This window comes from Physella acuta, unplaced genomic scaffold (assembly GCF_028476545.2).
Source record: "Physella acuta isolate Inbredline_101_S28 unplaced genomic scaffold, ASM2847654v3 ptg002632l, whole genome shotgun sequence".
In the NCBI taxonomy this organism is placed as follows: domain Eukaryota; kingdom Metazoa; phylum Mollusca; class Gastropoda; family Physidae; genus Physella; species Physella acuta.
Window position 1 is genome coordinate 52,509 of NW_026734082.1, and position 12,426 is coordinate 64,934.

General features: G+C 35.9%; 2 protein-coding genes across 2 annotated transcripts; both read left to right on the top strand.

Moving 5' to 3' along the window:
- Window positions 1-795: 795 nt before the first annotated feature.
- Window positions 796-4,426, top strand: LOC131933792 (uncharacterized). Its single transcript, XM_059290361.1, has 3 exons — window positions 796-866; window positions 1,574-1,635; window positions 3,474-4,426. The coding sequence occupies exons 2-3, from the start codon at window positions 1,608-1,610 to the stop codon at window positions 4,424-4,426; spliced, it is 981 nt and encodes a 326-aa protein (XP_059146344.1). The 5' UTR covers window positions 796-866; window positions 1,574-1,607.
- Window positions 4,427-7,161: 2,735 nt separating this feature from the next.
- Window positions 7,162-8,175, top strand: LOC131933794 (uncharacterized). The gene has a single exon (XM_059290364.1). It carries the CDS (start codon window positions 7,162-7,164, stop codon window positions 8,173-8,175), a length of 1,014 nt encoding a protein of 337 aa, XP_059146347.1.
- Window positions 8,176-12,426: the final 4,251 nt, after the last annotated feature.

The window sequence follows — 12,426 nt, forward strand, 5'->3', positions numbered from 1 at the left end:
GTTATTCTCAAATTCAATGTATGTGTTTATTATTTACAAATCTTTAACTTATTGATACCGAGAATCGTTAGTCCCCTTGTTAGTAATATATTTCAATAGTGTTGAATATCTGATACAGTCCTATCATTTCAAAGCTAATGGGGTTGTGTCTATGTCATAGAAAGCATATGTACAAATTATTTGGTTACGTCTCTTTAGAGTGCTTCCAATCTGTACTGATCAACGTAAGATGATCTGTGAACAATTTTACTTTAATAGCATCAACACATACAGAAAGTAACAAAGTTAAACAATGGCGGTTTCTGAAATCAAACTGTGAATGATATGCAAGGTTTTATTTTGTTATACGTAGCGTAGCGAGGGGGGGGGGGCGGGGGGCATATGTCCACTGGCGCCGACCTTAGGGGGCGCCAAATGGGTTGGAAAAATAAATTGAAAGGTTGAGGGGCGTGGAAATTGAAAATTTAAAGGGGGGTGCAAATCGAAAGTTTGAAGGGGGTGCAAATCGAAATCTTGAAGGGGCGGGGGTGCAAATCGAAAAGTTTGTCCCCGGGTCGCTACGCCTCTGCATCCATTAGACGAATTTCAATACTTTCCATTGGATGGAACTCAAGAGGAAGAAGTAAATTTTAATTATATCAACTTAGATTTTGTATGCATAAGTTTTTACACAAGACCACTATTTATCTTTTGGTTTCGGTTTATATAAAATCTAGAAGCGTTGAAGCATGTTTCGGGAATTCCCCATTTCTTGGAAATTTTAATTTCTGGCATTTCCGACATTACTTAATAGCGACGTGGAGCGCTTTTCAAACTGAGTAGGCTACATCAGCCATTTTGAATAGTGTGAATACTCCATTGTTTTGGTGAGTATTCTATCTTTTATTTTTTTAAAAACCATGTAGCGAATAGTTTAATATAATGCTTGTATCTTATTTTAACTTAGTTTAGAAAAGAATTTCGATGTTTTGCGTAACTTAACTGGAATGAATATCATGCTAACGTAGTCGGATAACTTTTACTATAAAATTACTAGAATTACTAGAAAGGTACAAAGAAAGCGTAGGGTTTATTTTTCATTGGAAAAATATTATAAATTATGCTTTGTAATATAAACATTTTCAAAATTTAGGAAAGCTGCAGTTTTAGTTGCTGTTAGTTTAAGTATAAAGCCTGACGCAGATTTTTTTATTATTTGCGAAATAACTGCTGATATTCAGTCTAGAAACTTACTTTTCCGAATGAAAATGAGTGAAGTCCTCATTTTTAGATATAGATAAAGATATAAATATAGGTAAAGATGTAGATGTGGATGTGGATGTGGATGTGGATGTGGATGTGAGTGTAGCTGTAGCTGTAGGTGCAGGTGCAGGTGCAGGTGCAGGTGCAGATGCAGATGCAGATGCAGATGCAGATGAAGATGAAGGTGAAGGTGTAGGTGAAGGTGTAGGTGAAGGTGTAGGTGAAGGTGTAGGTGAAGGTGTAGGTGAAGGTGTAGGTTTAGGTGTCGGTGTAGGTGAAGAGGTAGATAGAGACAGAGACAGATAAATGAAGCTTTAATTATTTTTTACAGGTTGTGTTGTCTTTTAATTGAGAAGTCATTGCAAATGGCAGAAGGAAACGTTAACATGAATGGTATTTAGAGTTCATATCTATTTGATTGTTATTAAGTGGGTTGTTTTTTTTTTGTGCTGGAAAAAAATAAGTTAGTTCATCGGCGATGTGGGTCTTTGATATGGTTTCTCCATAATAGACATATTACGAACGAAGAAGATAAGGGAAGTTATTCTAAATGCCCTGAAATCGAATGGCAAAATATTTTACCCAGACCCATTAATGTGATACATTTTTAGGGTACTTGGAAAGTTACTATGGAAAAAAGAAGCAGAAGCCAAAAATAAGAAAACATAACATTGCTTAATCCTATGGAGCTTCTGTGGAGCTTGTGGCTGCAGCTATACTTCAGCAGCACACTTTCTTTTGGATAGTTTTTTTCATTTGAGGCCAAGTACTTCCCGTAGTGCATCAACTTTTAATAACAACAATAAAAACTGAACTAATCTCCTTTAGGGATCATTCTGGTAAACCACTTTTAAGTTAAACATTCCGTTTCTTCAGAGCCCAAATAGATGACTTTAAATGTGCGATAAAAGAATGATTTTAAATGTGCGATAAAAGAACGACTTTAAATATGCGAAACAGAACGACTTTAAATGTGCGATAAAAGAAAGACTTTAAATGTGCGATAAAAGGATGACTTTAAATGTGCGATAAAAGGATGACTTTAAATGTGCGATAAAAGAATGACTTTAAATGTGCGATAACAGAATTGGCAAGAATCAATCTCCAGTCTGGCGGAAGAAACTGTTGAACAAAACCACAGAAACTTTAAAAGGCAGCAAGAACTGATGTATTGAGAAAGACAAAATGGTTATTATGTAAAAACATTAACAACGTTTAGTAACAAATATATCAGCGGCCGCACAAAGAAGAAATTCATTCAACAGTTATTAGAGTAGAATGGAGAGCAAGGTATTGAAATTTCCAGCAAACATCAACAGTCAGACATTAAAAATGAGAAATCAAAAGCAGGAACATATAGTCAGTTTCAAAAAGGTTGTTTTTACAAAAAAATTTCCTGCTTAACTAAGATTCCAAAAGTTGAGACTTTCTGCGGTACTCATCAGAGGACAGAAACGTGTGCCTGCAACTCCACATGAGATTAATTGAGAATGATGATATATACTAACAAATCTATATATATATGTAATTTTCTCCATGGGCAAGACGATGCAGGCCGACTATTTAACTCTCCTCCCTCCCCCTCCCTCGCTTTCCAGCCATGCGCAATAGGCCATTTCGCTACCATCCCCACCCCCACCAGTGTGGTGAGCCATGATTTACCCCGAATGTTTACAATCGTACAACCGGGTCGGCTATTAGGGGCAGCTAATTTAGCTTTTAAGTGATTTGAAACTAAGGGGAGGTAAGAAGCTAGGGGCAGATAATTTAGCTTTTAAATGATTTGAAACTAAGGGGAGGTAAGAAGCTAGGGGCAGATAATTTAGCTTTTAAACGATTTGAAACTATGGGAAGGTAAGAAGTTCTGCTTTATCTTTTCGATGCTGTCTGCAAACTGTCGTCACGGACTGCTGCTTTCGCCAGGGGGGAGGAGGGAGGGTAGTGTCAAATTTACAAATTATGAATTACTGAAAAGTAGAGAAAAAAAAAACTAAATAGCGGCGTATGCTTCCCGCGAGGGTAAGCTCGTACAATATACTTTCCTTGCTATTAACAAAATTAGTGCTCTGTTTATTTTAACTTTTTTTTAATCGTCTCGTTGAATTTAAGTTTATTTTAACCATTTAAAGAGTGAATGTAATTAATTTAGTTAAACTTTTATTTCCATAACTGCTATTTATTTATTTATATATTTTGGATTAACGATTAACATATTTTAATTTAACATTTAGGATATGGAGAGTCTAGTGAGGCTCAGGGCAACGAGGATTCTGTTGCTAACTGCAAGAAAGCGTTCCACCACGACCAGCTCATCCACGTCTCCAAATTTTCAGTAACCCACCTACCTCCACGCTTCAGGGACATGGCTATTGTGAGCGCCATCTATGCCCTGGCTCGTCTAGTCGTCATGATACAGGTTCCTGCGGAGGGCAAGCCCGATAACGAGAAGTGTTCACATTCTGTTGAATCGTTTGAAGCTTTAGACGCAGATGAAGCCCGAAAGGCAACTGGAAGAATTAAGTATGTAGAGATGGTTGAGTCTATACATAATCAAGTATGTTCATGTCCAGAGTGTCAATCTAGACCTGTTGAAGATAGAGAAACTGAATTCAGTCGTGTGGTTGTTGTTACAGCAACTCACAATATATGTAATGTGGACATTACTAAGCTTGTTTGTCGTTTAAATTATGATGATATGGGTGACATCCCCGTCGATTTGTATTGTTGTTCGATAAAGACATTTGATGTTTCACGGGATAGATGCGAATTGTATTGCGACATACATGATGTAAACCTCAGAAATGATCTCTTTGAAAACATTAAATCCTTCGCTAGCCTTAACACAAGTCTTTATGAAAAGTATAGAAACCAAGAGAATTTGGATCTTCTTGTAATTATCTCCCACCCCCACGGTTTAGAAAAACGAGTGTCGGTGGGTAAGTTACTTGATGTGCATACTTCTAACGGGTGGCTCCCTAACACCCTGTACACTCAATATTTTTACGGCACGCCCACTTGTCGTGGTAGCAGTGGCGCCCCAGTATACGTACTTGGCAGGGAAAAGGTATGGACCAACCACCCCCATTGGGGTTACCATTTGGGACGTGGTTTTAGTGCCCATGAGTGGGAGGACGTGACTGACAATCTAAAACGACTGATAAAGACAATGGCAGTAAAGAAATAGTTTGGAAATATATATATATATATATATATATATATATATATATATATATATATATATATATATATATATATATATATATACATATATATATATATATATATATATATATATATATATATATATATATATATATATATGGGCTAATTATCGCATGTGTGTAAGAATAATAAATGTATGTCTGAAAAAGCTTATTTAATAATTTAATATCTGCATTGAAAAATAGTGTAAACAATCTAAAAGAATTAACGTAAAACCAGTTATTACAAGCTTTTGTATGACTTGCTTCCTCTGTCTGTCGTCAGTCGTCAGTCTGTTTGTCTAGGTCGAAAAGCCCGAGCAAAAATTCGAGCACTTCTAACTGACAGAAAGGGTTCAAAATTGGCGCGTGGGACAAGACATGAAGACAATGGAAGATGACATTCAATTTGTCTTAATTGATTGCCTGATTAATTTTTTTATGAATAAATTAAAATTTTGTCCAAATGAGTAGGCTGTCTCATCAAACTATTCCGCACTATTAGACAAGCCTCATCACGTTCATTAGGTGCGCAATGGTTTTTAGTCATGCAACTCTATTGTAAATTTTAAAAAATTAAAGTTCTGAAAAAAAATTCATAAAAAACGTTTTAATAACAAGCTTGTATGTAATAATTCATTAAAAAGTAGAAAATAAATTATACACTACTATTTAAATAACTATAAAGAAAAGCGTGGGTCTCGTCCTAAATATTAGTAAAGGTATCTAATAGATACTAAAGTGACCAACGCTTTTCTTTTGATTATTTAAATAGTAGTGTTTAATTTATTTTCTACTTTTTAGTGCATTATTACATAAAAGCTTGTTATTAAAAAAACGTATGATTTTTTTTTGTCTTCTTGTTTATACATCGTTTAAATAGCCTCTTTATTTTTATGTCTTTAAATACGTTTTTTCATGTTTATATTAATTTTTTTTTCGAAAATTGGTGCTGGTCTTTTGTATCTTTATTTTGTTGTTATTAATTAAACACGGAACGAACAGTGTTAAAAGCTTTGCTTCACATACTTGTGATTGTCCTGTTGTTTGTCATGTCTTGGCTGATATGTTGAGAAATGTTCAAGTGTAAATTAACAAATACACTTGGGTAAAAACAAACTAGCGAGTAGTAACTAAAAAGCAAACTTGAAAACAACGCAGGCTAATGAAAACAGACACATAGCTAAATAAAAAAAAAATCTAACTTCTTCTTCTCCTTCGTTTTTAATTTTTAGTGCAGATAAAGATTCTCTCCGCTAAATAGACCGTTGACATGGATTTGCTTCCATAGCCTTTTTCCAACCAAGAACAAACTGCAAGGTAGCAGTTGTTTGATTTTGGAAGTGTCTCTCCTAGAAGAGTGGCTGTCCCGAGCTAACGAGCCTCATCTACTCTCATATAACCTGTCAGATAGAAAGTGTGCAGCATCTTAACATAATTTTTTTTTCCTTTTTGTTCTTTGCGGAACATAGGGTTTCTGTCAAAGCTTTCCTTTCGCCATTGTCTCTTATACTCTTTCCATCTGTTCCCAATTCCTTCCTATCCTTTCAGCCTCCTCCAGCCCTTTACGTCACAATGTCTTCTTGTGTCGACCCCTGCCTCGCTTACCCTGGGGGTTCTACTCCAAGGCCAGTCTGACTCTATCGCCAGTGTCGTTCCTAATCGTGTGTCATGCATCTCACTGATCATTAAAAGCTCAAAAAAAGTTTGTCGATGTTTCCATTTGCATTCCTGCATGCTGTCAAACTTCTCGTTCTTCATTCTTAATATTTTGTTTCTATTGGAGTGGATTTCCCCCGATGCAATTAAGCAATAAGTGTCAAAATGTTATGCAGCATACGGCCCGTTGACTGCAACTTCAGCCTGCTTTTTTTTCTGGATTCGCTCGCATAGTCTTTGTTATATTTCTTTCTTTTTTTCTTCTCGAAGAGTTTCTGTCGTCATCTAACCAACTCATGACTTTCTCAGTTAGCAACGATTTGCTTTCCCAACCAGCCCCCACCCTACCGACCCCCTGTTCTGCTACACTCTCGTTTTTTTTTTTAAACAATGACTATTTTGTTTTTGTATCAGTGCAACTTCAATTACAATTAAATAACGATTTTTCTGTCAAAGAACTCGCTTCTTTATTCTCGGTTTTTCAAAATAAACTCATTAAAAACAGGAAGAGCGGAAAATTTATTTTGTGTAAAGCTATCAATGTAATATGTAATTGTAGTGGTGTAACGACAGCTATGATTTTTAATAAGATAATTATATTTAATCTGGCTGCACACCATTAATTAAATCTAGTTGAAAAAAAAGTCTACACGATTTTTGACACTAACTACTATTATTGATTTTTAATACAGCAGAATCTCTTCGCTTTTAATAAGAAAGTCGACGTTAGAATTACCTTGTTAAGACCTAAAATATTCTGTTAATTACTGGATGCAAAATTAAATGTTACACCTCGTTACAGAAAGTAAATATTAACCAAGAGAAATTTAATTACTAGATGCGTACACAAGATTATTTAGTAGTTTTACATTCAAAGATGTATTGATTTTTTCAAAAAATGATTTCTACTGTATAAAAATTGAATATAGTATCTTCTAAGCAAATTTAAATGTGGGTTTTCTTAAAACTAGCATTATTTAAATATATATATTAGATCCTAATGTAAAAGTTATAGTTTAAATGGAAACGTGGAGTGTCCTGTGATTGCTTGCCATAGGAGATGAACACCACAGAAGCGCAAACCTTAACACTGACGCCATTAAACTCCAACCTGCTTCTAAGTCCAGTGGCCATCGACGTCCTGTTGACCCTTTTTCTCCTGGTCTTCAGTGAGTTCATCGGTCTGTTCGGCATTCTGGCCAACGTGGTCAACATCTGCGTCTTTTACAAACAGGGCTACGAGGATTGTGTCAACATCACCTTGACCGCTCTAGCGGTCAGTGACCTGGGTGTTCTAGTTACCGGACAGGTGTTCAACCTCTTGGCCAACTCGTGGTTTTTGAAAGCGGACATGCCGATAGTTCAGATAGAAGTCGTGTACATGATTATCTTCTACCCACGGAACTACTTCACGAGAGTTTGTGGTTTCATCACGGCTTTTGCGTCGTTTGAAAGATGTCTGTGCGTCATGGTCCCGCTTCATGTTAAAAGAATCGTCACCAAAAAAGTTGCGGTCACGGTGATTTTGATCTTTTATCTGGTCACGCTTCTTGATTTAGTGCCCTTGTACTACGTCGCTTATCTAGACTGGAGTTTCCGGCCTGAATTCAACACGTCTAAATTTGGACTCGTCTACCGGGAAAATCCGTACAACGTGTTCAGCGTATCGTATTTTGTTTCAGATCTTTTCGCTCCGTATTTTACATTCTCCATCGTCATATCCTGTACCTGCATCATCGCGGTCAAGCTCAAAACGAGGGCGTTGTGGAGGTCAAGCATGTCAACGTCAGAGAGGTTCTCAAACAAGGAAACCAAGGTCGTGGCCATGTTGATGGTCGTGTCGGTTATTTTCATCGTCTGCCTCATTCCTCAGTCGGCCATTCTGACGACCGTGAGTTTTTTCCCGGAACTGAGTATCAAGGGCGTGTATGTTTACTTCACGTTGTTGTGCTTGAGTTTAGCGAACGTCATGGAGACGGTTAATTCCAGTGTTAGTATCATTGTTTACTACAAGATGAGCAGTAACTATAGAGAGAAGCTAAACTGTTTGTTCAGATTTATAGACAAAGTTTAAAATGAGTTTTCTTTAAAATTATTTTCATTATTATATTAATGACACTTTAATTAAAAATTACTTCGAATATTTATTGTTACAGTAATTATTACTTCAACAATTGACCATTTGGGATAAACCACAATTGTCACAGTTCTCTACTTATGACAAGAGGAATATGGCACTAACATTTCCAAAAGTGGACATCTGTGGCATATCCCGTGTGGTCTTAGATTGTTTATGGACTTTTATAATACAATGATTGTGGATCGATTGCATTCCAATGAATTAGTTTACCTGGTAGTAATAAAGTTAAGACTGACAAAAGAACAAGTTAATTAAAAAGTCTAGTGACAATTTTAGCGCAATTTCCTTATGTTATCTAAAAATAGCTCTGTCGTAGCGTAAATCAAGAGCAGGGTTAGTAAATCCATTGGTTAGTTATTAAAACGTTTTTTATTTTAAAAAAATTTCAGTATTTTACATGTTTTATTTACAATAGAGTTACATGACTAAAAACCATTGCGCGCCTAGCTACCGAACGTGATGTCGCAGCCATTGAACGTGATGGCGCAGCTATTAAACGTGATGACGCGTGTGGTGTGGTTGGATAAAAATGCCTACTAATTCGGTCCAAATTTTAATTAATTCAAAAATTTTTTGTGACCAAACGAAAGGATATTTTTGAAAACTGTCTTTGGCAATATTGTTCTAAATTATGGCAGGAATCGATTGGTACATGTTTCAAGTCGCTAAGTGGTCTGGTTGCCGAGATGTGGGCCAAAAACTGGATTTTTTTTGAGGTTTTTAGGCTTTTCCGGGAAATCCATGAAAGAAACCCGGAATATTTTTGGCCTATGTTCATCCTCGTAGCTTGCTTAACATAATTGCTTTTGGAACTAGTCCTCGATATTGCTTCGTTGAGGAGGAGATACGACTTAAAGCTGCGGACACACATCCATTCATTCATTCATACATCCAGAAATGACGGGTTAATAAACGCAATTCTCCAGAATGGAAATTGCGCTAAAAATCGCAGTTAAATTAAGTACTTCTAAAATAGAAGAAGGCACCGTCTTCACGCATCAAACTAAATTAAATTATTTTAAACCGGTTAGGTTGGTTTATTAAGCAGATGAAGGAGAGTGTATCTATTTCTTTACCACTGCATATACAGAGGTAGTGAGATTAGCACTAAACCAAGACGTTTTTATTTTCCTTATGTGATACAGATACATATCATCAAAGCTTTTGGAATCAAGGAAGAAGTACAAGTTCAATTCCGTGATCCAAACTTTAGACCATTAATAGAGGTCGAGTACTTTATCGCACGCCCCCATAAAGTAAAGAATCCTCATCAGACTTAGCGATCCATTGGGCAGATGAAGTAGAGTTCATATGTTTCTTGACCTCGGCATTGGAAGGGAAGATGTGGAAAGAACTATGCCCAGCCGCCTTTACTTTCCTTAACATTAGTTAAGTATCAATCATAGGGACCTTCTACTGAATTTGGACACGGATTCGAACTTGATTCTAAGAATTATACTTTTTCTGAAAATTTGAATTTTAAAATATAATTTCTCTATTTATTCTTACAATTTTAAAATTATTCTTTGTAGTTCACACTTGGAAGTAATATAATTATAATAAGGCACTTTATTTTATTTATTCGTTGAACATTGTTAAAAATGTCATATGCACTCTAAATAATTTTTTTGCTTTAAGCGTGCTTATTTCTATTAAATGCATCCGCAAAAATTAATTTAATAGAAAAGTGCTTATCACAATTCTGAGACAAATGATTAGTTAGGCTATGTGTTTTTACATTGATTAAAAAAAATAAAATAGAGAATAATTTTCTGATTGGCAGCTAATGAACACAAATAAAAAAAAGTAAAGTGACCTATCTAGACTGATAATCGGATGGTCTCGAGTTCGAATCTCCGGGTTAAAGTCAGTAGAAAGTCCGTCTACTCAGTTCTGATGGGTACCTGACTCACGTTAGAAGAACTAAGGGTGGCTGATCATAGTGCTAAACCACACTATCCCTTCTGATGCCGGGGTCACAGAAATAGGTGAACTCTACTTCACTAGCCCAAAGGACCGTCGGGTGTGAGAAGCGACCGGTATTTAAAGTAACCTGAGCGACCATAGCGATAGGCCCTTTGTGCAGATGAAGTAGAGTATAATTAACTGCGTGACCTCGGAATATTAAGGGATATTTCTGTCAACACTGTGCCCAGCCGCCTTCGACAAGTGTCAGGTACCGATAACAGCTGGGTGAACTCAGGGACGTCGTACTATTTGGGCACTTTAATTATGCCAACTACGAGTTAATCACTGTGTTGTGGTAACCTTATAAAATAATCAACGACCCACAATTTTTTTTCGACTCATTATCTTTAAATATGGCCGTTATGTTTTAAATAAGGAAAATAAAGCTTTTATTTACAGCTCGAAGAAACTCACATATATTTATATATATATATATATATATATATATATATATATATATATATATATATATATATATATATATATATATATATATATTTATATACAACAGTACTTCTAAGTTTCCTTTACTTAAACAGAACTTTTAAATTACGGTTAAATTAATTGCTTGTTATTTCGATATTAAATTCATTTCTTCCGCTCAAACTTTGTATTTACAACGTTACTTGACCAGGCTATACTAGGATAGATTGCAACTATTTGTCTGTAGTAACATGTATGAAAGATTTACAGCAACCCATTTTCCATAATATTTACACATACGTTCATAAGACATCTAACATTTACATAATGCTATGCAACCGGGGAATTGGTAACATGAGTTTAAGCAAGGGAAAAAGTCAAAAGGAAAAATAAGTTGAAATATGGGTGAGAGGTTGGGTCATGGTGAAACTTTGTAAGTTTGATACTGTGGACTGAAATAGATTTTAAAAAGTTTGGTCAAAAGGTATCCCAAAAGGCAATATTTATTCAGGGCGTTTTTATTTTATTAGGGGATGCAGAATTTTAAAGCATTATCGTATATTGAGATAGAGTAATATAAAGGAAAATTCAGATTTAATTAAATGTTTATTTTTTACATATAATATCACTTTTATTTAGTAAAAACAAAAATAAATAATAACTAAGTATATTTAATTATACTAAAGTATTAATGTAGAAATATTAGTTGATGTTTTATGCATATTAGTTCCCTTTAGCGTGTTTAGGAATTAGTATCGCCAGAGTTATCGTTATTGTCTTTTTAAAAGTGAATTTAATTATATTATACATTACGTTTTTTTAATTTAATTCTTACAATCTAAATAAGCCATATACAGTGGAAATATTCTGTGTACTTTCTGGCTTTATACGGAGGCATTCTTTATCTTCTTTGTTCTTATTTCTAGTGTTGGAAGGGATTCTCTCCAACACAATTAGGTACTACGTTTCAACTTGTTAAGCGCATTTTATGACATTTAATCCAATTTCAGCTTGCTTTTCTTTTTGGATTTGCCTCATAGCCTTTGTCCAACCAAGAGCAAACTACAAGGCAGCTTTTGTTTGATTTTGGAGTTGTCTCTTCTAGATGAGCCGCTGTTCCCATCTGTCGAACCTAATCTGCGCGGGGGTTCAAACTCGGGACTTTACGGTTCAGCAATCATGAGCTTAACTGACTTGACCACGCTTTTAGAAGTCCAAACATATATACCTAATTTAGTAACAGTCCTAATAATAGTGGTGCAGAGGCGTAGCGATGTGGGGGCAGGGGGGTACATATGTCTCCGGCGCTGACATTAGGGGACGCCAAAATGGGTTGTAAAAACACATTAAAATGTCATTTTAGCTGCATTTTTGCATTATATATAGTTTAAGGGGGGGGGTGCAAATCAAAAGACAGCCCTCAACACGGCAAACTCCGACTTATTGGCTTAGATATCGGTTTGATTACCGTGTATCGGTCGCTTCTGTCCTTTGGTTCTCACCAGGCTTATCTTCCACCGCACTGAACGAAGGGTAAACTCATACCCCATTGTCCAGTACCCGGCTCAACCGGCAGTTCATAACTTAAAAAAGTGCGTCAAATTAATGATTACCGACAGATAGGCATTCCCTATAAAATAAAATTCCCCATTTAACGATATTCGAAAAAGTCGGCATTTGGGCAGAGGCAAGAATGGAACCGTCACCACTGGGCTGGTTACAGAACGGCGGTGGGGCTGGGCCTGGTGCCCAAGCTGCTGTCAGCTGTCGTATATTTTCTACCTCACCTATTCT